This window comes from Ochotona curzoniae, unplaced genomic scaffold (genome assembly GCF_017591425.1).
Source record: "Ochotona curzoniae isolate NIBS_2020 unplaced genomic scaffold, NIBS_Ocur_1.0 scaffold_1852, whole genome shotgun sequence".
In the NCBI taxonomy this organism is placed as follows: Eukaryota; Metazoa; Chordata; class Mammalia; order Lagomorpha; family Ochotonidae; genus Ochotona; species Ochotona curzoniae.
The window spans coordinates 55,828,051-55,853,506 of NW_024467087.1; the positions used below are offsets into that span (position 1 = coordinate 55,828,051).

The window sequence follows — 25,456 nt, forward strand, 5'->3', positions numbered from 1 at the left end:
GCAGCAGATGGAAAACCTCTGTCTCACTTTCTTTGCAGAGAGAGAGAGAGAGAGAGAGAGAGAGAGAGAGAGAGAGAGAGAGAGAGAGCGAGCTACAAGGGCGGATGTAACATGCAATTAAATCACTGCTTGGAACACCAATATCTTGCATTAGAGAGCCTGGTTTAAGTCCCAGCTTCCAATGTAGCTTCCTCTTGATGAGCACCCTGTGAGGCAAAAGCTATATATCAAGTACCTGGGTCTCTAACCTATGTAGGAGACCCTGATGGAGCTCTGTGCTCCTGGTTTCAGCCAGGTCCAGCCTGGTCTACTGTTGACATTTGGGGAGTGAACCAGCAGATGGAAGATCCCTTTCCATCTGCCTTTCTTTTTCTCTATTTGCCTCCTAAATAAGATACAAGTGAACAAATAAATAAAATGTGAAAGAGTAGCTATCTCAACAAAATGATTACATGATTTATTATGAGGAAAAATGGCTGGCACATGATAAACGCTACATAAGGGTTAGCTTTCATCACCTTTAACACTGTTTGGACCTAACCCCGGATGCAAATGTCACATGCAAAGAACTCATCACTGTGTTCGCCCTCTGATAGATCCCCAAAACCCAGCACTGTTCCTGACAGGTGAGACAAGCTCAAGAAATACCTGTGGAGTTAAGTAGATGCATTAATGCATCTACAGAATACTTTCTGGTAACATTTACTTCTCCTTCCTCTCTGAATCCTCTGTTGCCTATTAGTACGGGGCTTTATGCACCATGGAAAAATTCCAGCTAGAGCATCACTGGAAACGCCTCCATCCTTTGATCACTTGGCTTTATTTCTACACTCCCTTTCTTGAAGTTTCTTCTCTAACAAATTTAAGCTCAGTAGCAACCATTGGCTTTATCTTTGTTTCCCCTTTTCTGGACTTCTCTGTTCTGGCAAGTTCGATGATCAGCAGCAAGTACTTTTACCAGCCTCTCTGGCAGGGCAGAGGTGGGAGACGCGAATGGAAGACTGGGAATGGGGCGTGGCCACCACGTCGCAGAGCCCGATCGCGCCTGCGTAGGCTGCGGCAAAGCCAAACGCTTTTAGGCTTGCGGTCATTGCTCTCTAGTGCTTGTTTAGAAAGATCGCTCTTCTCATCAGCTCACATTTCTGGTCCGCCCAGCTTCCGAGTCTCAGGCTTCGGCTTTGGGCCGAGGCGCCAGCACACCTAGCGTCCTGTCTCTCTCCAACGGATCGCAGACCTCCCAGTTCCGGCTCCTGCCTCCTGGAACCATGTCTCTGGTAAGCCAGAACGCGCGCCACGGCAGCGCCGAGAGCACTGCAGATTACAGCGACGGCCGGGGTGAAATGCAGGCTGCTAACATCTCCGGGCCCCCCACCTCCATGCTTGTCTCCGATGCTCCACAGGGTCCTCAGGGTGCCAGCGCTTCCCAGGCTGCGCAGGACCCAAATGACCTCGAGGTCCTGATCGATGAGCAATCCCGACGTTTGGGGGCGCTCAGGGTCCACGACCCTCTAGAAGACAGGTCCATTGCGTTGGTGAATTTCATGCGAATGAAAAGCCAAACCGAGGGGTCTATCCAGCAGTCAGAGATGCTGGAGTTTCTCAGAGAATACTCAGATCAGTTCCCTGAGATCCTCAGAAGAGCCTCAGCTCACCTGGATCGGGTTTTTGGATTGAACCTCAGGGTTCTCGATCCCCAGACTGATACCTACAACCTAATCAGCAAACGAGGTCCCCAGACCACTGAGCGGCTAGTAGAGTCCCTGGACATGCCAAAGGCAGGTCTTCTGGCCCTGGTCCTAGGCCACATACTTCTGAATGGCAACCGGGCAAGGGAGGCCTCCATTTGGGATCTGCTGCTGAAGGTTGATGTGTTGGATGAGCCTCAGAGAGTCAACAACCTCTTTGGGGACACAAGGAACCTCCTCACGACTGACTTTGTGCACATGCGATTCTTAGAGTACTGGCCCGTATATGGCACCAATCCCCTTGAATTTGAATTCTTGTGGGGCTCTAGAGCCCACAGGGAAATCACAAAGATGGAAGCCCTGAAGTTTGTGGCACAGGCCCATGATGAAGAGCCCTGGAACTGGCCAGAAGAATATAACAAGGCCCTGGAAGCTGACAAAGCCAAAGAAAGAAGTCAGGCTGCTGGCTTAGAGTTCTGGTCAGAGGACACAATGAATGATAAGGCAAATGATTTGGTCCAGTTGGCCATTAATGTCACTGAAGAGTTGCTTCCTATACATCAGGATGAGCTACTGGCTCACACTGGCAAAGAATTTGAGGATGTGTTCCCAAATATCCTCAGTCGAGCGACCCTGATCCTTGATTTGTTCTATGGGTTCTCTCTGATTGAAGTTGATACCAGTGAGCACATCTATCTCCTTGTCCAACAACCAGAATCCGAAGAAGAGCAAGTGATGCTGGAGAGCCTGGGGAGACCCACTCAAGAATATGTGATGCCAATCCTGGGTTTGATCTTCCTGATGGGCAACCGTGTCAAAGAGGCCAACGTGTGGAACTTGCTTCGAAGATTTAGTGTCGACGTAGGGAGAAAGCATGCCATCACCTGTAAGCTTATGAGGCAGCGCTATCTGGAATGCAGGCCACTGTCCTATTCGAATCCAGTTGAATATGAGCTTTTATGGGGTCCTCGAGCCCACCTTGAAACCACCAAAATGAAAGCCTTGGAGTACATGGCCAGGCTCTACAGAAAGCGACCACAGGACTGGCCAGAGCAATATCGAGAGGCTGTGGAAGACGAAGAGGCCAGAGCCAGATCTGAGGCAACTGCCATGTTCTTCTTTGGCTCCGTGTGAAGTGCTGCAAGATGTATTACTGCAGCTGAGTGGCATTGTTAAAGGGGCCATGGCAGAGATGGGGCACTGGAGCCCCAAATCCAAAGTTGGGGTAGGGAGTACACATTGTGCTTGTTATCTGTGTTCCAGTTCTAAAAGTGTTCCCTTCCTTTTAATGTGCCCTTGAATTAGAGGTGTGATCAATGTTTATAAATGAAATTTCTCATTTGCCATTTCTGTCTTAAACATTGAAGTTCAGATAACTGTGTAAAATGTATTGGTAATATTTACATCTGTGAAATAAGTAGTAAAATGATTCTGGTTTGGGAGTTAAACGATAATAACACACACATGACAAAAACAAACATGAAACCACTGCTCTATGGACATTCTTCCTTGTGTCTACTTTCGTGTAAAAAGGAAAAAAAAAAAGACTGCCATTTATCTGTATTTGCTTTGCTGTTCCAGAGTGTAGTGAAAAATTAAAAAGCATAATGAAGTAAATACCATGCTTACATTCTCATTTATTCTACAAACATTTATTGAGCACTTGTCATGCTCTGAGCACAGGGCTATATGCTAGAAATATATGGCTAAAAAGGGCCCAACTGGGCCCAGGGTTTAACAGGGAATGGGGGCGTGGAAGTAACCCAGCAATTATACTATGCTATCATGTATAATAGAGGTAAGAAAATGGATTGCTGGGGTGGGGGGAGGAGTTGTGCTACGCAAGTCCACAGGAATAACTCTCACCTTTAGCTGCTGAAAGAGACAGTGGAGAAAGTGTTGCGATTCAAAAAAGGGCTTAGCAGAGTGCAGGAACATCAAGCAGGGGATGAGTGGTCAGTGGTGGTAGTGAAGAACTGGGGACAAGATGCTTTATATCTATTGTGGGGCCTGAGGTTAGGGAGAGGGAGGAGGGGAGGGAAGGAAGTGGAGGCTGTTGGGGAAGATAGAGCAGTGTGTAAAATGCCCCCAAGATATTTGAAGGTAACTCAGACAATGTTAAGTCGGTGGGGGGGGGGGGGCGGGGGCGGGGAGGTGAGCCTGTGGCAGAGGTGATAAGGGCCAGTATCCTCAGATAATGGCTCTGGGGAATCAGCAAGGGATTCTCTGAAGACAGCTAGGATTGGATCTTGAATCAGAGCTAGCGATCCACCTGCAGGAGCTGGGCGCAGCGGGGATTCTCTGCCTGTGCAGTTTACTTCAGCAGCCAGGCAGTTTAGGTGAGTGTATTTTGGCTCTCTTCATCCTGATTCCTCTCAAAGCTTCTCACAGAGCTCTCCCCAAGTCTTCCATAGAGAGTTAGCAAGCAGCAATTTCTAAGAGGCATTCCTGGAGCAAGGGTGGATTATCATATAAAAAGTCAAATCTGCCTACCGGTAGTGTAGGTTTTTACACTCTCTCTCCTGGCACCTGCAAGCTTTCGGCCCTTTGCATCCATTTAATCACTAAGGGCCATCGCCGATGGGAAAGAGCTGAAAGACACGTTTTCTTCAGTCTCAGGAGGAGATCAACACAACCATCTCGCTGGGGGTGGGGGGCTGTGCACCAGAAGGAGGGGAGATATACCCCTTTGGCTCCCAAGTTTGGCGGGCGGCAATGCAAAAACCTAATTAGATTGCTTGGCTTGGAAAAGCCACCGCGCAGGCGCACTCGGCGGTTGCCTGGGAGATCCAGCTTCAGCTCTGTCTCAGTGGTCTGGCCAAAAGTAACATTCCTGAAGGGACGCTTAAGGCGGGATTTCCGGGGTTGTGAAAACGTTAGTAACCCGAGAGCCTGAGCTGTGGGTTCTGGAAAACGGGGTCGGGTAGGGTTCTGAGGCAAGACAACATCTCATTCAAAATCTGGGAACTTTGGGCAGGGTTCTATCAATGCTGTTTCGCAAACCTTTCATCCTTAGACCCTTCTGTGCATGTCTGTAGTGCAGAAGAGGGATGGGGCAAGAAGATTAAGGGGCCAATATTTTCTTGCAGTTTCTGGATGCTCCAACATGTCAGTTCTTCTGGGGACTCCCGAAAAGAGAAACTTGCCAAGGGGAGGCAGAGCTGTGACACCTGGATCAGCAGTCACTGAAGTAAAGCTGCCACTGGGTTTAGTACAAAATCCGTGCTAAATTCCCCTGCCAAATTCCTTATATGCTTAGCTCTCACCTTTGCACCAGTTCTCCAAGAAATATTTTTAATAATCCCACTTGATGCTCCAGGAAATTAGGACTTAATTAATATGCCCAAAGTCATACAGCCCGCAATAAGAGCTTGTCTTGGAGTCCTAGGTGCTTCCTTCCCAAGGAGGGCTCTGTTCTTACTCCAGTTTCCTGACCCTCAGGAAATAGGAAAAGATCGCTTGGCCTTAGTAGAGAGGCAAGACAATAGCTCTCTGAAGGAGGATGAAAGGGGAGTTGAAATTGTTCCAGATTCCACATTCTTCTGTGCTTCATTATTGGAACTCCATGAGAGCTGTCCAGGTGGAGACAACGCATCTTTGTTCACTCTCCCTACTCGGTGCTGTGAGCCTTCCCCAGTCTGCTGCCCTGCAAGCCTCCTGCCTTAACTGCTGGCTTTCCCCAAGGGAGGGTCAAACCTCACCATTTCTGGACACAGGACGCTAGTTGATAGTCAGTGATGCCTTTGGCAATCCTAAAAGAACAATGCTGACAGAACTCCTGCTCCGTGTAGGGCCACTGAGGATGCAAGAACAGGAATGGGAAATACTCCTGTGTTACAGATACCATATGCAATTCCCCAGAAATGAAAAGAGTAAGCTTTGTGGGGCACATGCCTGTGGTAAGATAGGACGCAGTCTCTCTGTTGTAGCCACAGCCATTCCCTCAAAGGCCAAGAGAGACCTGGGTACTCAGCAACCTTCATGCATTCATTACAAAATAATCCCTCCCAGGAGAAACACTAGTGGAAGTGGGTATCTGGAAACCCAGATGTACAGAAGATGCTGCATGAATTATTCCAATAGACAATCAGAAAGGATGTGTGGTTAGGAAAGCCTTCTTCCTGCTCTTTCTTTCCATCAAATTCTATGTATACATGCAAGTCATCCCTTAATAAACATATAGTCCAAGAAAAAGCTGAACTGGAGTGATACATGTGGATTGCAAGGCAATTCCTCCAGTTCCAATGACTGCTGTTCCTGAACCCTCTGGTATTGACCATCTGGATCAACCCATAAGCACCTTTCAGGATTAGCCAAGGAATCTGTAGTCTCCTTTCTTCTTCAATAGGTTCTATAGACACTGAGATTAAAAAAAGAGATTTATTTATTTTTACTGGAAAGGCAGATATACAGAAAGAAATATCTTCCATCCTCTGGTTTACTCCCCAAATGGCTGCAATGGCTGGAACTGAGTCTATCCAAAGCCAGGAGACAGGAACTTCCTTCCCTCCCATTCCCTCCCCTTGCTTCCTCTCCCCTTCTCTCCCCTCCCCTCCTCTTTCTTCCTTCCTTCCTTCCTTCCTTCCTTCCTTCCTTCCTTCCTTCCTTTCTTTCTTTCTTTCTTTCTTTCTTTCTTTCTTTCTTTCTTTCTTTCTTTCTTTCTTTCCTTCCTTCCTTCCTTCCTTCCTTCCTTCCTTCCTTCCTTCCTTTCTTTCTTCCTTTCTTTCTTTCTTTCTTTCTCTCTCTCTTTTCCTTCCTTCCTTCCTTTGCCAGAGTTTCACACACACAGAATCTTCCACCTGCTGGCTACAATGCCCCAGGCTGGATAAGACTAAAGCCAGGAGCCAGGAACTTCTTCCAGGTCTCTTACATGTGTGCAAGGGCTCAAGCACTTGAGTCATCTTCCACTGCTTTCCTAGGCACATTAACAGGGAGCTGGATTGAAAGTGGAGCACCCCACTATAATGCTGGCCAAAGAATGGGTTCCCACAAAAACGGAAAAGATATAGGGTAAAACTGAGACTCCAGCTTTTCTTTGCTGTCCACACATCTGCCCTTAGCTCACATAAATGTGTGCACGTACAAGTACAGGAGATCTCTCTTACATGAAACAGGAGCTTCTTTTGGGTCACACACATGGGTGCAGGGCCCCAAGCACTTGAGCCATCCTCTGCTGCCTTCCAAGGCCATATGCAGGGAGCTGGATGGGAAGTAGAGCAGCCGGGATATGAAGTGGTGCTCATATAGGATGCTGGTGCTGCAAGGTAGAGGAGGGTTAAGCAGTTGAACCATCACATCAGACACTTGACTATGATATTTTACAAACAATAGGATTTCTCTTCTTCCTCAGTGAATATTCAGAGATGTCTTAAATGATTCTCATAAGGCATTGTCTGAGACACACTGCAAAGACTGTTGGAAAGCAAAAGTGTGCCCTGAAACACTTTTGTTCTAGATCCTATAGGAATAAACCAAATACCTGATAAGATGAGGACATTATATTAGAAAAATGAAAAAATCTGAATTCTGGGTAATATGGACTCTGCACTAGCTGTGTGACCTTGGGCAAGTTACTCAAGAGCTCTTTCCAGACCACCTAAAGGTGCTTATAAGAAATTGACAGAAACACTCAAGGTCATGCATTTACTATTTGATGATGTCAGAAATGTAACTCAGGCCAATTGTATTCCAGTCTAGTTGTATTTTCAGGCCATGCCACTGTTTCTAAGACTGATGTTTTTCCACACCATGAACACCACCTGAATCTTTTCTTTTCCTAAACATTTATTTTTTTTATTACAAAGTCAGATATACAGAGAGGAGGAGAGACAGAGAGGAAGATCTTCATTCACTCCCCAAGGGGCCGCCGATCTAAAGCCAGGAGCCAGGAACCTCTTCCAGGTCTCCCATATGGGTGCAGGGTCCCAAAGCATTGGTCCGTCCTCTACTGCTTTCCCAGGCCCCAAGCAGGGAGCTGAATCATCGGACGGAAGATCTTCTTCTCTGTCTCTCCTCCTCTTTGCATATCTGACTTTGTAATAAAAATAAATAAATCTTTAGGAAAAAAAAGAAGCCCACATTCTAATTAAGATGTAGAAACATTCCAGAATAGTACAAAATTGAGAATAGCTACATTGAAACACGAAAGAAGAGAAATTTTCTTTACCCATCTCAGCCACTAGCATAAATTGGGACAAGCACAGCAATGGGAGAGAGAGCATCTAGATCCATGATTTCATCCACATGAGGGAAAGAGACTGGATGGAGTATGTACATAGCCTCTTGGCCCTTCATTGGATTATCCAAGGGCCATGTTTCTGGAGCACTGATGAAACTAGTATCATGTACATATATGGGGTAAATGTGAACAGGAGAGGGGGCTGGTAGTTCCTTGCAACCATCACAACCTTGCACAATTAAGAAATATGTTCCGGGCCCAGCGCGGTGGCACAGTGGTTTAGGTCCTCACCTTGCACGCCCGGCCAGGATCCCATACGGGCCCCGGTTCTATCCCGGCAGCCCCGCTTCCCTTCCAGCTCCCTGCCTGTGGCCTGGGAAGGCAGTCGAGGATGGCCCAAAGCTTTGGGACCCTGCACCCGCGTGGCAGACCTGGAGAAGGCTCCTGGCTTCGGATCGGCATAGCATTGGCCATTGCGCTCACTTGGGGAGTGAATCATCGGACGGAGGATCTTCCTCTCTGTCTCTCCTCTCTGTATATCCGCCTTTCAATAAAAATAATAAAATCTTAAAAAAAAAAAAAGAAAGAAAGATGGAAAGATGTTCCCTAGGATGAATGAAAAGAAATGGAGTATATTTGTAGCTGAAGATTCAGTGCATTCCTAAGGGGCTGGTTGGTGGTTTACCTCTCACCAAGCACTGAAACAAACAGCACAGTCTAGGGGCCAGCACTGTGATTTAGTAGGCCAAGCTACCACCTGTATCACCAACATCACATATGGGCAGTGATTGGAGTACCGGTTGTTCTACTTCGGATCCAGCTTCCTGTTATTGTATCTGGAAAATCAACAGATGATGGCCCAAAGTGCCTGGTCGCCTGCCTCCATGTGGGAGACTCAGGTAAAGCTTCTGGCTCTTGACCTCAGACCAGCCCAGCTCTGGCCGTTGCGATCACTTGAGGAAGTGAACCAGCAGGTGGAAGATTTTCTCTTTCTTTTATCTCTGTCTCTGCTTCTCACTGTAAGTCTGTCTTTCAAATAATTTTTTTTTTTAAAGAAAAAAGCAACTAGCATAGTCTGTCATAAGAGAGGGAAAGGGGCAGCTATGGCCAGAAGCCCACAATATTTTATTACGCTAATCAGGAAATGTGTTCTCCAGTCAAAACCAATCTGTAAAGACTGAGAGAACTGGTTGTTTCTTCAGAAGCAGAGAAAAGAAACGAAGCTATAACGAATGTGAAGAATTACCAAAACATCATAATGTAATCAAAGGAAGAAAACAAATCTCAATGGAATTGTACATCTATAAATTGCCTGACAATTTAGAAAAAGATCAGCTTCAAGAAACTCAGATTTTTAGGGGATACAAGAGGGAGTGTTTGGCAAAATAGTTAAGATACTGCATCCCATATCTGAGTGTCCCGGTTCCGGTTATAACTCCTCTCCCAGTTGAAGTTTCCTGCTGATGATGTACACCTTGGGATGTAGCAGGTGATGCTTGGAGCAATTTTGCATCATTGACGCACATGTGGGAGACCTAGGTTAGTTAGCTCTGAGCTCCTGGCTCTGGCCTGGCCACGCCCCAGCTATTGCAGGCATTTAGGGAGTGAACCAGCAGACAAGAGAATCCTGTGTATCTCTTTTTCACGTAAATAAACTAAATCTCTTAGAGAAAGCTTCAGGTTTTAAAAACACAACTTCAGTGAGTGAAAAGAAAACAGAACAAACAATAAGTCATGAAAATGATACATGAAGAAACTGGAAATATCTACAGAAATATAAAGAATAAAATACACAAATACATTAAACTGAAACTTTCACAGCAGAAATTCAATGGTAGATTTTTAAAAATTTGGTTTTCTTTTTTTTTTTAATTTATTTTTATTGAAAGGCGGATATACAGAGAGGAGGAGAGATAGAGAGGAAGATCTTTTGTCTGATGATTCACTCCCCAAGTAGCCTCAATGGCTGGAGCTGAGCCAATCCGGAGCCAGGAGCCAGGAGCCTCTTCCAGGTCTCCCACGCAGGTGCAGGGTCCCAGGCCTTTGGGCCGTTCCCATCTGCTTTCCCAGGCCACAGGCAGGGAGCTGGATGGGAAGCGGGGCTCTTGGGATTAGAACTGGTGCCCACATGGGATCCCAGGCATGCAAGGCGAGGACTTTAACCACTATGCTATCGTGCCGGGTCTCAATGCTAGATTTTATATAGCAGAAGAAAGAATTAGCAAATTCAAAGACAGTTAAGTTGAATTGATCAAATTATAAGAACAAAGACACAAAAGAATGAAAAAGAGAAAGATGCAAGGTACTAACGAGACTATACCAAACAAATCTGAATATATAGCAGGGGAGTCCAAGGAGATAAGAGGGAGAAAGATGTAGAAAGCCTATTTAAAAAAATAATGTTTACAGGTTTCCAACTGAGGAAGAAAATTCATAAAGCTCAAAGAATCCCAAATACGATGACTCTAAGCAAGTCGATATGGGGACATATTATAATCAGTTTAGGAAGAGTCACAGACAATGAGAGCAATTTGAAATCAGAGTGAGAAGAGTGACTCATTATGTGTATGGGAGCTCATGTAAGATTATTTGAGATTTTATCAGCAGAACATCAGTGACTAGAAAAAGTGAGATGATGTGCTCAAATGTTGAAAGAAATAAAAAACCAACTCAATAAATCTGACCTTCAAAAATGTAGGTGAAAAAAATATTTCCTAGACAAACAAAAGTGAGCATATTCCTTACCACTAGATTTGTCTTCCAAGAAATGCTAAAGGGAGGTTTTCTAGTTAAAATGAAAAGACACCAAAAAGTAACATTTAAAGATCTGAAATTACAAAACTCATGTGTAAGAATAACCATATATGGGCCCGGTGTGGTGCCCTAGCAGCTAGAGTCCTCACCTTGAGCGTGCCAGGATCCCATATGGGCGCCGGTTCTGGTCCCAGTGGCCCCACTTCCCATCCAGCTCCCTGCCTGTGGCCTGGGAAAGCAGTCAAGGACGGCCCAAAGCCTTGGGACCCTGCACCTGCATGGGAGACCTGGAAGAGGATCTGGACTCCTGGTTTCAGATCAGCGCAGCACCGGCCGTTGCAGCCACTTGGGGAGTGAATCATCAGACGGAAGATCTTCCTCTCTGTCTCTCCTCCTCTCTGTATATCTGACTTTGTTTTAAAAATAATACATCTTTAAGAAAAGAACAAATATTTAGGCAAATATACAGTATACTGAAACTGGTGTGTGTAAATCAGGTTTAACTCTGGTACAAAAACTGAAAGACAAAGTATTAAGAATAACAATAACTAAAAAATATACCATAGTGTAAACATATGTGGAGTGTGGACATCAATAACAAAGTTGTGTGTGAGAAAAGTGAAAGTGTGAGGTCTGTATTTGAAGTTGTGATCAACTTAGTAGATGATGATTATAAGTAGTAGTAGATATAAATGATTATAAGATATTCTTCAGGTAATGCTCACGGTAACTACACACACACACAAAAATGAAAGTCTGTCACAAAAAGAAAAGAGAAAGGAATCAGAGTTTTAATAAAATAGCTCATCATATCACAAAGAAAGCCAGAGGGTGAGGAGGCAAAAATCCAGAAAACACAAAACAGCTAACAAAATGACAATAGTAAGTCCTGCCATATCAACAATTACTTTAAAAGTACAAAGCAATGAAGGAATCTCAACTGAACTTGAACTGTGGTTATGCAGCAAGGTGGAGGAATCCACCATGGGGGGAGGGTTGTGGGAGGGGTGGGGGGAATCCCAGTGCCTATAAAACTGTATCACACAATACAATGTTATTAACAACAAAAAAAAAAGTACAAAGCAAATAGATTAAATACCCGATCCATAAGACACAGGATGGTTGAATTAACTTTCAATTAACACATAAATTTTTTTAAAGATTTATTTTTATTATGTTTTTATTGGAAAGGCAGATATACAGAGAGGAGGAGAGACAGAGAGGAAGATCTTCCATCCAATGATTCACTCCCAAGTGAGCGCAACGGCCGATGCTATGCCGGTCCAAAGCCAGGAGCCTCTTCCGGGTCTCCCACGTGGGTGCAGGGTCCCAAAGCTTTGGGCCGTCCTCGACTGCCTTCCCGGGCCACAGGCAGGGAGCTGGAAGGGAAGCGGGGCTGCCGGGATTAGAACTGGTGCCCATATGGGATCCCGGGTGTGCTAGGTGAGGACCTTAACCACTTGAGCCACCGCGCCAGGCCCAACACATAAATTATTATAATGTCAGAGAAACAGACATGGGATCAAGATCTATCCACTAGGGAGATTGAGATCCCCATCCACAATAATGGGGGTAGGACCTGGCTGTAGCCAGGAGCCAGGAACTCAATCTAGGTTGCTCAATGAATAGAAGGGATCCAAATACTTGAGCCATTCCCTGCTTCCTCCTACGGTACACATTAGCGGGAGATGGTATTGGCAGTGGAGCCAGAACTCATTATATGAAATATAAGCATCCCAAGTAGCATCCTAACCACTTTGCTAATCCCTGCTCTTAGTAGATTTTACACGTTCGATCATATGGTCTCTATGAGACTCATTTTAGATGTAAGGTATCACCTGAAAGTGCAGGGATAAAAAAATATTCCATAAAATGGTAACTGAGAGAGTACAGTTGATGTCAAATAAAATAGAATTCAAGTCAAGAGCTGTCACAAAGGGCCTGGTGAAATAGCTCAGTGGCCAAATCCTCACTTGCACACATCGGGATCCCATATGGGCGCTCCACTTTCCATCCAGCAGCTCCCCTTTCCATCCAGCTCCCTGCTTGTGGCCTGGAAAAGCAGTCAAGGACGGCCTAAAGCCTTGGGACCCTGCACCTGTGCAAGAGACCCAGAAGAAGCTTCCGGCTTCAGACTAATTGGCTCAGCTTTGGCAGTTGAGGCACTTGGGGAGTGAACCAATGGACAGAAGATCTTTTTGTATCCCCTTCTCTCTAAATCTGCCTTTCCAAAATAAATAAATAACTGTCACAAAATAACAAAACATTCTAAATGGAAGGTCACTTTATATATAATTGATAAAGGATCAATTCATTAACGCGCACACACATTATAAATATATATATACCTAACTTAGAGCACCTAAAATATAATGCAAACAGAAATGTCAATATCACCCATTTAATACTGGAGAGAGCATCCAGATAGAAAATCAGTAAGAAAATAATAACGTTGAACAATACCAGTGACCAATGACCCTAACAGACATTTGTGGAACATATCATGCAACAGTAGTAGAGAATATATTCTTCTTAAACACACACAGTCAGCTACAAAACAATCCTAAACCAAATTAAGAGGACTGAAATCGGGACCAGCAGGGTGGCATATCAAACTAATCCTCTGCCTGTGGCACTAGAATCCCACATAGGCACCAGTTCTAGTTGTAGCTACTCCACTTCCGATCTAGCTCCCTGCTAATGGTCTGGGAAAGCAGCAGAAGATGACTCAAGTTCTTAGGCTCCTACACCCTTATAGGAGACTGGGAGGAATCTCCTGACTCCCGACTTCAGATAAGCCCAGCTCTGGCTGGTGCTGCTACTTGGGTATTTGGGGAGTGAACCAACAGATGGAAGACCTCTCTTTGTCTTCACCCCCCACCTTATAACTCTGATTTTCAAGTAAAATAAGAGAAAATCTTTAAAAAGAGGACTAAACTCATGCCAAAAATCATACCAAGTACTGTCTGATCACAATGAAAAAGCAGAAATCAGCAGAAGGAAGATGAGAAAATTCATGAACGTATAGAAATTAAACAATATACTCTTGGACTACAAATGGGTCAAAGAAGAAATCAAAAAGGAAATGAGAAAATATCTGAGTACATGCAAAGATGAAAATACTATAAAACAAAACTTGTAAGATACAGCAAAATCAGTACTGAGTACAAAATTGAGTAATAAATGTCTACATTAAAAAAATATATCTCCAATATACAATGAAACTTTGCACTTCAAAGAGCAGTGTCACTAAAAGGACACACTTAATCCAGTGTTGGCTGAAGGCAGAAAATGACAATGATGACAGTAGAAATAAACATGGTTTACATGCAGGAATATAGTAGAAAGCCTGGAAATACACCTGTTCACACGCCGCTAATGATCCTTAGCAAGCATGTGCCAAGTATCAAAAGGAACCGTTATGCTTCCTGCAGTGAGCCAGTCCCCGACAAATATGTTTCCAAGATATTCATGATAACTAATACATAGAGTCTAGAAGATGTAATCCAAAAGAATGACAGTGACATTCTGGGATTTGATTATTGGGTACAGCCTTTGTTTATATTTCCAGGGAATCACAGACATATTTTTTGTTCTTTTTTATTGATGTTTTCTACTTGCCATGTGTTGACATCTTTAAACCTGACAATGTTAAACCTGTGATTGTGAAGTGAACTGAAAGTAGCTTACTGTAAAATCTAGAGGGAAAAAAAATCTAGGGGGAAAAAAGGAATAAGGAAGGATGAGGGTGGGTAGGAAATGTTGCCAGGAGGGGAGAGGAGAGTGCAAAGTATCATTAAGCTCCTAAACCCGCGTTGTGATATACGTGAAATTTGTCCACTTTATAAATAAAATATAGTTATAAAATATATATTGAAAAAACTGGCAAAAGATATTCTCTTCAACAAATGGTGCTGGAAAACTGTACATCCACATGCAGAAGAATGAAACTCGCTCCTTATTGTACACCAAGCAATAAATAAGACTACAAATTTAAAACAACTAGAAGAAAACAAACGGAAAAGTTTCATAGAATTTGTATTAGCAAAGATTTGTTGGATAGTACACATAATGCACAGGCAACGAAAGGAAAAATAGTCAAGTGAGATGATATAAAACTAAAACTTTGCACACAGTAAAGGAAACAACAATTAACTGTAAAAGTAGCAACCTGCCTGGAGGGTTGGCATTGTGGCATAGTAGGTAAAGCCACTGCCTACCATGCCAGGATCACGTAGGGGCACTAGGCTTTCTCCTGGCTGCTCCGTTTCCAATCTAGCTCCCTGCTAATGGACAGGGAAATGCAGTGTAGCGAAACATGGTCCATGTGCTTGAGCTCTTGTCGACCACATGGGAGATCTGGAAGAAGATCCTGGCTCGTGCCTTCAACCTGCCTCAGCTCTGGCCTTTGCAGTTGTTTGGGAAGTGAAGCAGCAGATGGAAGATTTCCGTCTCTCTCACTTTCTCTAATAGTCTTTCTTTTTTTTTTTTTTTGTTGAAGATTTTACTTTTATTCTTTTTTTATTGGAAAGGCGGATATACAGAGAGGAGAGACAGAGAGGAAGATCTTCCGTCCGATGATTCACTCCCCAAGTGAGCGCAACAGCCGATGTTATGCCGATCCGAAGCCAGGAGCCTCTTCCGGGTCTCCCACGCGGGTGCAGGGTCCCAAAGCTTTGGGCCGTCCTCGACTGCTTTCCCGGGCCACAGGCAGGGAGCTGGATGGGAAGCGGGGCTGCCGGGATTAGAACCAGCGCCCATATGGGATCCTGGGGGGTGCGAGGTGAGGACCTTAACCACTGTGCCACCGCGCCGGGCCCTCTGTCTTTCAAACAATTTTTTTTAAAGATTTATTTTTATTTATTATTTTTTATTGGAAAGGCGGATATACAGAGAGGAGAGACAGAGAGGAAGATCTTCCGTCCGATGTTTCACTCCCCAAGTGAGCGCAACAGCCAATACTATGCCAGAAGCCAGGAGCCTCTTCTGGGTCTCCCACGCGGGTGCAGGGTCCCAAAGCTTTGGGCCGTCCTCGACTGGTTTCCCAGGCCACAAGCAGGGAGCTGGATGGGAAGCGGGGCTGCCAGGATAGAACCGGCGCCTATATGGGATCCCGGCCGGGCGTGCAAGGCGAGGACCTTAACCACTGTGCCACCGCGCCGGGCCCTCAAACAAATTTTTTTTAAGGCAACATACTGGGTCCGGCAGTAGCCTAGCGGCTAAGGTCCTTGTTTTGAATGCACCAGGATTCCATACAGAGCGATGGTTCTAATCCCGGAAGTCCCACTTCCCATCCAGCTCCCTGCTTGTGGCTTGGGAAAGCAGTCGAGGACGGCCCAAAGCCTAGGGATCCTGCACCCGTGTGGGAGACCCAGAGGAAGCTCCAGACAGGTGAGCACAATAACTACGATAGGGAGCAACCCAGACCAGGCCAGGGAAAGGTACCCACTGGCACTCATTTGGCATAGGTCGGGGGCAGACGAGGCTACCAGTTCACATCACCTACTGGCGAATCCGAGCACCAGAATAGTGTGGGTCGGGCCAGGTTTGGTAACGACACAAACCAGTGCACATTACAGAATGCCAAGGTGGGGATGAGCCGTACCAGATGTGGTTGCAGTGCCAAAGAGCACACGTGAGAACCAGGGGGAGGAGGCAAAGCTGACAGGGAAATGTGGAGGGCTCCCCTGCTGCAACACCCATAGGTTCATGTGGATGACAGGGCTGGAAACAGAGCTGACGCAGCAATGGCAACGACCAGCATGTGCATAAGCTGATTGGGGCAACGGAGGGTGCCAGACCCTGTACTGGCAAATTCACACAAGAATCAGGTCCGGGAACATCTCAGATGAAGTTTCTTTGGAGATCCCTCAAACTGAACTGCTGATCTCAGACCCACAACCACGAGGAGACTATGTCAGCCAGTGGATTCCGAAGAGATTTCATCGCCGATTGGAATGGTGAGATTGGCAGCAATTCAGAACTGTTGAACTGTCAAAACTGCTTGAGCAGGACCCTGGGAGCATGCCTCACATCCTGGACTTAAGATGGGTGGGATACTGGTTGGGGCTTTTCCCTTTGTTTCTCCCCTGATCCCAGATAAAGGGAGAAAAATGATGGTATTAGTGTGGAAACAATGGTCTTACCCACTTTTCTGTAGCCCTTGACCCTCTGTACCCTAATCAACTAAGTAAGATTATATGTATAGATATGGCAAAATAGTGGGTCCGGTGCAGTAGCCTAGCAGTTAAAGTCCTCGCCTTGAACACGCTAGGATCCCATATGGGCACCAGTTCTAATCCCGGCGGCCCCGCTTCCCATCCAGCTCCCTGCTTGTGGCCTGGGAAAGCAGTCGAGGACGGCCCAAACCTCGGGACCCTGCCCCTGCGTGTGTGAGACCAGGAAGAAGCTCCAGGCTCCTGGCTTTAGATTGGCGTAGCACCAGCCGTTGCAGTCACTTGGGGAGTGCATTAGCAGACAGAAGATCTTCTCTGTGTCTCTTCCTCTCTGTATATCTGAATTTGTGATAAAAAAAAAAAGTAAATCTTAAAAAAAAAAAGCAACATACTAAATGGAAGAAAATATTTGTGAACTATATAACCAACAAGGGGTTAGTACACAAAATATATAAGGAATCACCATAGCTTAGTAGGAAAAGAATATAAGCAAAGAAATTCAACAGGCATTTCTCCAAAGACATGCAAACTATCAACAGGTACATGAAACAAGCGCTCAGCCTCACAAAGTAGCGGGGAAATGCAAATCAAAATCATGAGAAACTGTATCACGTTTGTTAGGAGAGCAACAGTTGGCAAGGAAGTGCAGAAACTGGAATCCTCGCACACTTTGGGCGGGATTTGCATGCTATAAATGCTGCGGGGAAGAGCGTTAGAAGTCCTCAAATAGCTGCCATATGGTTCAGCATCCCACTTATAGATATCAAAGAATAAAAATTAGGATACCAAAGAAATATTTGCACTTGCATGTTTTCTACAATCCGAATGTGGCGTATACATCCAAGGGAATATTATTCAGCCTTCAGAAGGCAGCGTGGGTCACCCTAGGAGAGCATGACTCTGTTTCTCCTGAAGTAAATACATATCCAGTCTATCCCAAGTTTTATATACCGATGTATGGATATGCGCACTGAAGTAGTTACATCCGAATTGTCAGTGTTTTTCATTAGGATTTTATTGTTTTATTTCAGTGTAATTCTATTTTCCTCTCTCTCTCTTTTTTTTTTTGCTTTTCTTAACTTACAAATTTAATTCCCATTTTCAGTATTAATGAAAAACCGATGCAGGTGAGAAAAATTCTTAAGATTTAGATATTTTATTGCACCTGATAAACTTAATAAGTGTTGGAATATTCAGTGAGGGAAATGGTGTGAAGAACTTCGTATTTTCCTTCCTGCCTGTATGAATACAAATGGAGCATACAAGGTGTGAACAACGCATTAGTAATATCTGAAACCTTTTCCCCACTAATAATGTATGAGAACTCAATTTTACTTGTAGAAATATGGCATGGTTTGCGTATGGCTTGAGCACATAAGAAGGCCTCATATGGTGAAATTCAATAGGCATTTGAGATAGTAAAATGGAATCTTTATTTGACTGTGACTTTTAGAGGTGGGATCTTTGGGAATTGCCTGAGATTAATACAAAGCATTATGGTGAAGTCCCCATGATTAGATTGTGATGGTTTTACAAGCAAAGGGAGAAATACATGGAGGTAGACATGCAATCTATTTGTCTCTTGCTATGTGATGCTCTGCGTTCCAGCAAGATGGCCAACAGCAGGAGAAGCCTCTAACCCTGTACATCCAGATCTGTGAGTCAGAATAAATCTTTATCCGTTATCAAGTTAGCCAGACTCAAATATTTCATTAAAATAATGCAAAATGAATGTACATATTTGCACTGTAGTGTAATTTCCTAGCACATGGTCTCTTACAGACTATTATTATTACAATTGATCCTGAGCTGGCTTGTGCAAATATTACACTTCAGGTATAATGAAACATCCAAGTGGATGTTTGGTAGTCAGAGGAAATGTGAGTCTGAGATCTTTGAGTTTTCCAAAGAATGTCCATCAAATGATGCTCCCAGTACACGACTATATGAACACAATGGAGGCATGAGCTAATTTCTTTCTTTTCTTTCTTTCTTTTCCTTTCTTTCTTTTTCTTTCTTTCTTTCTTTCTTTCTTTCTTTCTTTCTTTCTTTCTTTCTTTCTTTCTTTTCTTTCTTTCTTTTCTTTCTTTCTTTCTTTCTTTCTTTCTTTCTTTCTTTCTTTCTTTCTTTCTTTCTTCTTTCTTGTGATTGACAGGGCTTAAAACTGATCAATGTATAAGGTTTGGCTATTTCTGCTGTTCTTCATATTTGTCGCAAACCTTCTCCTGTTTTCTGATGACTCAGGAACTGCTCAGTCTGTGGCATAGTTGAAGGCCTTTAGAGCATTCATCCTCCTCTGTTACTCATGCAATCTCACCCAGAACACCTGAACTATCACTCTGAGTGGTATGCACAGGACTTTGACACAAATCTTGGTATAGAACATTCTGTGGAATGACATTCAATATTTGGTAACAGCTTGTGGCTATTTAGTTCACTTTTAATTCAATGCAACCATCTGGTATAAATGAACAGGAAGAGTGGTACCACTAAGGAATGGGACCATTATATACAATAAGCTTCTCAATCTAGAAGAGTAGCGCCTTCTCAAGACCAGTTTATCCATGACACACGGATGCTATCATTATACAGATCACTGCTGTCAATACTGCAGTTTAGTGTATTATGCTGTAGTTTTCTTTTGGTACATACGGAAGTTTCTCATTTTTATTTATTATTTTTTTAAAGATTTATTTATTTATTGGAAAGGCAGATATACAGAGAGGAGGAGAGACAGAGAGGAAGATCTTCCGTCCACTGATTCACTCCCCAAGTGAGCGCAACGGCCGATGCTATGCCAATCTAGAGCCAGAAGCCAGGAACTTCTTCCAGGTATTCCACGCGGGTGCAGGGTTCCAGAGCTTCGGGCCGTCCTCTACTGCTTTCCCAGGCCACAAGCAGGGAGCTGGATGGGAAGTGGAGCTGCCGGGATTAGAACCGGCGCCCATATGGGATCTTGGCGCGTTCAAGGCGAGGACTTTAGCCACTAGGCTACTGCACCAGGCCCGCCGTTCCACTTCTGATCAAGCTCTGTGCTTATGGCCTGCGCAAAACAGTGTTTTGGGTTTCTGGCTTAAGTGTTTGGGTTTCTGGCAGCTAAACAGGAGACCTAGAGGAAGCTCCTGGATTCAGGCTTTGGTCTGATCCAGCCATGGACCTTGTGGCCAACTGACTCTCTCTGTGTGACTCTGACTTTGAAATAAATACATAGGGCCCGGCGGCATGGCCTAGCGGCTAAAGTCCTCGCTTTGAATGCTCCAGGATCCCATATGGGCGCCGGTTCTAATCCCGGCAGCTCCACTTCCCATCCAGCTCCCTGCTTGTGGCCTGGGAAAGCAGTCGAGGATGTCCCAAAGCTCTGGGACCCTGCACCCATGTGGGAGACCAGGAAGAAGTTCCTGGATCCTGGCTTCAGATCAGCATAGCATCAGCCGTTGTGCTCACTTGGGGAGTGAATCATCGGACGGAAGATCTTCCTCTCTGTCTCTCCTCCTCTCTGTATATCTGCCTTTCCAATGAATAAAATATTTTTTAAAAAATCAAATATATATATATATATATATTTTGCTGAGTGAAAACAATAAATGCAAAGGAGGACAAACACCATGACACCCTTTATATGATATTCTAGAAAGAGCCACAATCATCTCTATGAACATGAAGCAGGCCAGCATTTGCACGTGAGGGAGGAGAGAAGAAACCGACTTGAAAAAGATGAGGAAAGGTTCTGGGGACACGAAGAAGTTCTTTGTAGCGATAGAGGTTCGGTTTGGTTACACAGGTAGAGGCAGTGGCTAACACTCAACAATGTTATTGTTCAGAACTTTGAACTTCCTGTACATAAATTTTATCTCAAAAGGCAAAAAAGAAAAATCTTAAGTAAATGTGTAAGTTTAGTTCATCATTCACCTGGCGTATTTTCTTTAAAAGGAAATGTTCTGTTAGCCACAGCCTAATTTAAAATGGACTCAAAGAGTAATACAAACTGCTAAGTAAGCTTTGGATGGACTTGGCGAGGTGCATGTCGGAAATGATGGAAGGCTTGTCAGTAACTTAGCCTTTAGGAGATGCTTATATGGATATTCACCAAGCAACTCAGCTCACCTATTTGGTTGTCAGCAAACAAGTTTCACCATAATATGGAAGAAAAAAACGGAATGATTCTGAGTATAAATGTGTGCTTAATCACTTTTGACACACTTTAAATATCTCCCCACTTGGTTTTCTGAGCTACCGCTCCCCTCTCAACGGAACCCTAAGTGAACACGTTAGAGATGTTTTGTCATTTCTTTCTTGTAGCAAGTCTTTGTAATTTTGTAGGTGATAAACATTACAACAGTGAAAATCATTCCCATGAAGGATTATTGCTTGAGAATCCTTTCCATGAGAGGGATGCCTTCAGGGTCAGAAGACAACTATTTTGCATTGGAATGCTTATTTTCTAGAGCAAGTCCAAAGCTCTTCATGTCAGTTTTCACTTGTTTCAGCAGGGAATGAGAGGCCACCTTGGAACCGGCAGAGGAACAGAAAGATCTATTATCTACTTGTTCAGGTAGCTTTTTGTCAGAACTCACAGTTCATCTAAAACTTAAATATCATTTGAAATAAAACTTTCCGCAAGTAAAGATATGTTTTTGTGTCCCATGTGATTTCTTTTATAATTTCCATTGTATAACTCTTTCACTTTCTTGATTAAATTTGTTCATAAATATTTTGTAGCTATAGTGAATAGATTTGTTTTCTTGATTTTCCTTCCAGCAAGATCATCATTGCTGCATAAAATGCTACTTGTTTAGGTTGATTTTGTATCCTACAGCTTTAATGCACTCATTGGTTAGTTCTAACAGCTTTTTAATGCAGTATTTCGGGGTTTTTTTAATGTATAAAATCATGTCATATGCAAACACGGGTGTTTTGGATACCTCCTTTTCAATCCTAATGTCTTATTCTTTTTCACTTCTGTAATTACTCTTGCTAAGACTTGTAATACAATATTGAACAAGAGTGGTTAGACATTTTTGCTTTGTTTTTTAGTGATCTAAAATGCTTTCAGTTTTTTCCCATTCAATTTAACACTGGCCGTGTTGTATATTGTATATAGCCTTTATTATTATTACTATTATTATTATCCTTTATTACTTAAAGTATGTTCTAACCATCAGGGAAATGAAAAATGAAATCACAATGGCATTTCAACTCACAACAGTTAGAAATGGTTATTATTGAAAGACAAACAATGCTGGTGAGAATAGAGAGAAGATGGAACTCTCAATACATTGTTGGTGAGAACATAAATTAGGATAGTCAGTATAAAAGACAGTATGAGGCCTGGCGCTTTGGCCTAGTGGCTAGGGTCCTTGCCTTGGATGCACCAGGATCCCATGTGGGCAGCGGTTCTAATCCTGGTGGCCCTGCTTCCTATCCAGCTCCCTGCTTGTGGCCTGAGAAGGCAGTCGAGGACGGCCCAAAGCCTTGGGACCCTGCACCCATGTAGGAGACCCGGAAGAGCTCCAGGCTCCTGGCTTCAGATCGCCTCAGCTCTGGCCGTTGCGGCCACTTGGGGAGTGAATCATCGGTCAGAGGATCTTCCTCTTTGTCTCTGCTCTTCTCAGTATATCTGACATTGCAACAAAAATAAGTACATCTCTAACAAAATTTTTTTAAAAACTAAAAGACAGTATAGAGATTCCTTTAAAAATTTTCCTGCAAAGAGAGCCATGACTTCCACTACCAAAAGATGTGAACTCAGAGTATCAAGGAGATACCATGTTCACAGCATTTCTGTTCACAATAACTGCTGTATGGAATCAACCTATATATCCATCAAATAACCAATGAATCCTATTCAGGCATAAAAGGAATAAAATCCTGTCATTTGCAGCAAAATAAATGGCATTGGTGGACAGATTGTTGAGTGAAGTAAGTCAACACAGAAAGACAAATGCTACGTGTTGTCCTTCATAGGCAGAAATCAAATGATTCAATGAGAACACAGAATAGTAATTACTGGAGACTGGGTGTGAGGAGACAGAGGGAGGAGGAATAGTGGGTACCAAACCAGAGTTAGATTAAAGGAGTAGGTTTGTAGTGATACAAAGCCTAGTGGGATGAATACATTTCACAAAAATTGAGTTTCTTTTTTTCTGAGCAAAAGTAACAGAGAAGCTCCAAGGCTCCAAAGAGTGTGGACTGCGGATCACCCTAATTCAATTAATACCCATTGTGCACATGTACTGAAATGTTATTCTGTACTCCACAAATATGTGCAATTATTGTTAGTCAGCGTTGTTTTAGTTGTAAAAATTAAAGAAGAAAGTCATTAATATATTTTTTAAAAATTAAATGATGAAAATACTTGTTGAAGAAATATCAGATAATGCAAGCCAACACATAGTAGCAGTATCTGCCATGACTGCGATTCTATTTTCAAAGATGTAGCTGCTCTCTTTTCTATATGTTTGGAATGGAAAAGTGCAACAATATTTAGGACAAGCATGTACAATGTCTACCTCAGACACCAAACTGGAGAAACAGAACATGTAGTGCCTGTTCAGGCAGATGTAATTGTGGAAGAAACACATACACGGGAAAATGGGGTGGATGTTCGGCCCAGCAATTAAGGTGCCACCTGTGAATCTGCACACTGTGTTAGACCACGAAGACTCGAGCCCTGGCTCCATTCCTGATTCCAGCTGCTGGATAAGGCACAGCAGGTGATTGTCCAAGTATTTGTATTCCTGATACCTATACGGGAGACTGAGAATGAGTTCTAGGATCTTGGCTTTGGCCTGGAGCAGCACCAGCTGTTTTGGGAATTTGGAGAATTAAACATTAGGTGGGAGACCTCTCTGTCTCTCTATCTCCATCTCTCTGACATGCTGACTTACCAGTAAATAAAAGAGAATAAATATATATTTGATAAACATAACAACATGAATTAATAAAGATAATGTTGAAGAAATTCCAAAGAGAACATGTGAGAAGACACTACAGAAAAAAATGGGCACGAGTACAAGGATGTGATAAATGATTTAACAAAACCAAAGGTGTGGGTAATCACCCCAGGCCCCTACCCTGCTGCCTGGAGGGCTTAACCTAAGCCTACCCTCCCCCACGGCCTGAGGCACAGCTTTCAGGCCCACATCTGGCATGTGACCTCCAACATGGCTAGAAGATCAAGGGGACTACATGTGGAACATGACCTTTGACATGACCGGAAGATCTAGGGAAATAGACATGTCATACAGCCAATTACAGTGTCTCTGGTGGGCGTGGGGGTCTGCCGGAAGGTTCCCTCCTGCTCTCCCCTTCCTTACTCTTTAAAACCTGTAACCTGGACACGCGGGGCCCAAGATGGCCACCAGCCGCTACCGGCGATTTCTTAAGCTGTGTGAGGAATGGCCGGTGGACGAGACCAAACGGGGCCGGGACTTGGGTGCTTACCTGCGGCAGCGGGTAGCACAGGCCTTTCGGGAGGGAGAAAATACGCAGATTGCAGAGCCCGAGGCCTGCGATGAGATGTACGAGAGCTTAGCACAGCTCCATTCAAATTACTACAAACACAAGTACCCGCGCCCCAGAGAGACCAGCTTCAGCGGCCTATCCCTGGAAGAGTACAAGCTGATCCTGTCCACAGATACCTTAAAAGAGTTTAAGGAAATGAACAAAGGCATGTGGAAGAAACTGCAGGAGAAGTTTGCCTCCCAGAGTCCCGAGGAGAAGCATAAGGCCTGGGTGCGGGCCTTATCCCGCCCACCAACCTAGTGTGCAGTCCCTTCAGTTGCCCTTGTCAATAAAGCCATTAACCTCCCAGCCTGGGAGCCACGTCTGGCCTTGGCGGAAAAAAACAAAACAAAACAAAACAAAAAAACAAAAAAACCCACCCTGTAACCTGTGTGTAATAAAGCGGACATTCCTCACCAGCTTGTCTCCGGGAGTTCTTGCGGCCAAAGGCCACAGTCTGCCTGCCTCACCTTCAGTGACCTCACCCTCGGCAACCCCAAGACAAAGGTTATATAAAGTGGACATACTTAATAAACCAAGATAGCCACAAGACAAAACAAAAGAAATAGAAGATTCATTTTACAATGCAGAGAAAATATACAAATGAAACATGGCTCTCGGGTTTGGAATGGGCTAGGATCTCAGGCAAGGCCATCAAGACAGGCTTGTGTGCCAGGTAGGGAAATCCAAAGTAGGGCAGGGAATGGATTTCGATTTGCAATGCCATTTATAAAATGGGAGCTCTGGATCTGTGCTGGTCTGTGGGATCCTTACAGTACGGGCCCCCACTGATCCCTGGCTTCTTGCTCTTAAGCAAGTTACAGGTTGGGAATGGAGGCTAGAACTTGGCACTAGGCTATACATTTCAAAGCCTTCTACACAAAAGAGCATGTTAGGACCGGAAGTTCAAAGTGCTTGATGGATTGAGGAGTAAAGGTTGATAGGACCGTGTCCTGGGAACTGTAAAGCTCTCATTGATCGGTGGTTGTCGCTGGGCTGAGCTCAAGGCTTCAGATGTTAAAACAAAGGTTGGAGGTAGAGTGGGATCACTTGACCCCAAAGCACTTTGCTAGTCAGAAGCGTCCTGGGCTAAGGATTTGTTTGAACACCAAAGTCCATTTTTCAAAGCTGGCACTGAGGACACCATGATCTCCCTCAAA

General features: G+C 44.1%; 2 protein-coding genes across 2 annotated transcripts; both read left to right on the forward strand.

The window, feature by feature from the left end:
* Positions 1-1,092: 1,092 nt before the first annotated feature.
* On the forward strand, positions 1,093-3,298 carry MAGEE2 (MAGE family member E2). Its single transcript, XM_040999761.1, has one exon. The coding sequence runs from the start codon at positions 1,266-1,268 to the stop codon at positions 2,817-2,819; it is 1,554 nt and encodes a 517-aa protein (XP_040855695.1). The 5' UTR covers positions 1,093-1,265; the 3' UTR covers positions 2,820-3,298.
* A 20,838-nt stretch (positions 3,299-24,136) lies between these two features.
* LOC121169246 (ubiquinol-cytochrome-c reductase complex assembly factor 2-like) lies at positions 24,137-24,621 on the forward strand. Its single transcript, XM_040999780.1, has one exon. The coding sequence runs from the start codon at positions 24,147-24,149 to the stop codon at positions 24,555-24,557; it is 411 nt and encodes a 136-aa protein (XP_040855714.1). The 5' UTR covers positions 24,137-24,146; the 3' UTR covers positions 24,558-24,621.
* The last annotated feature ends 835 nt before the right edge of the window (positions 24,622-25,456 follow it).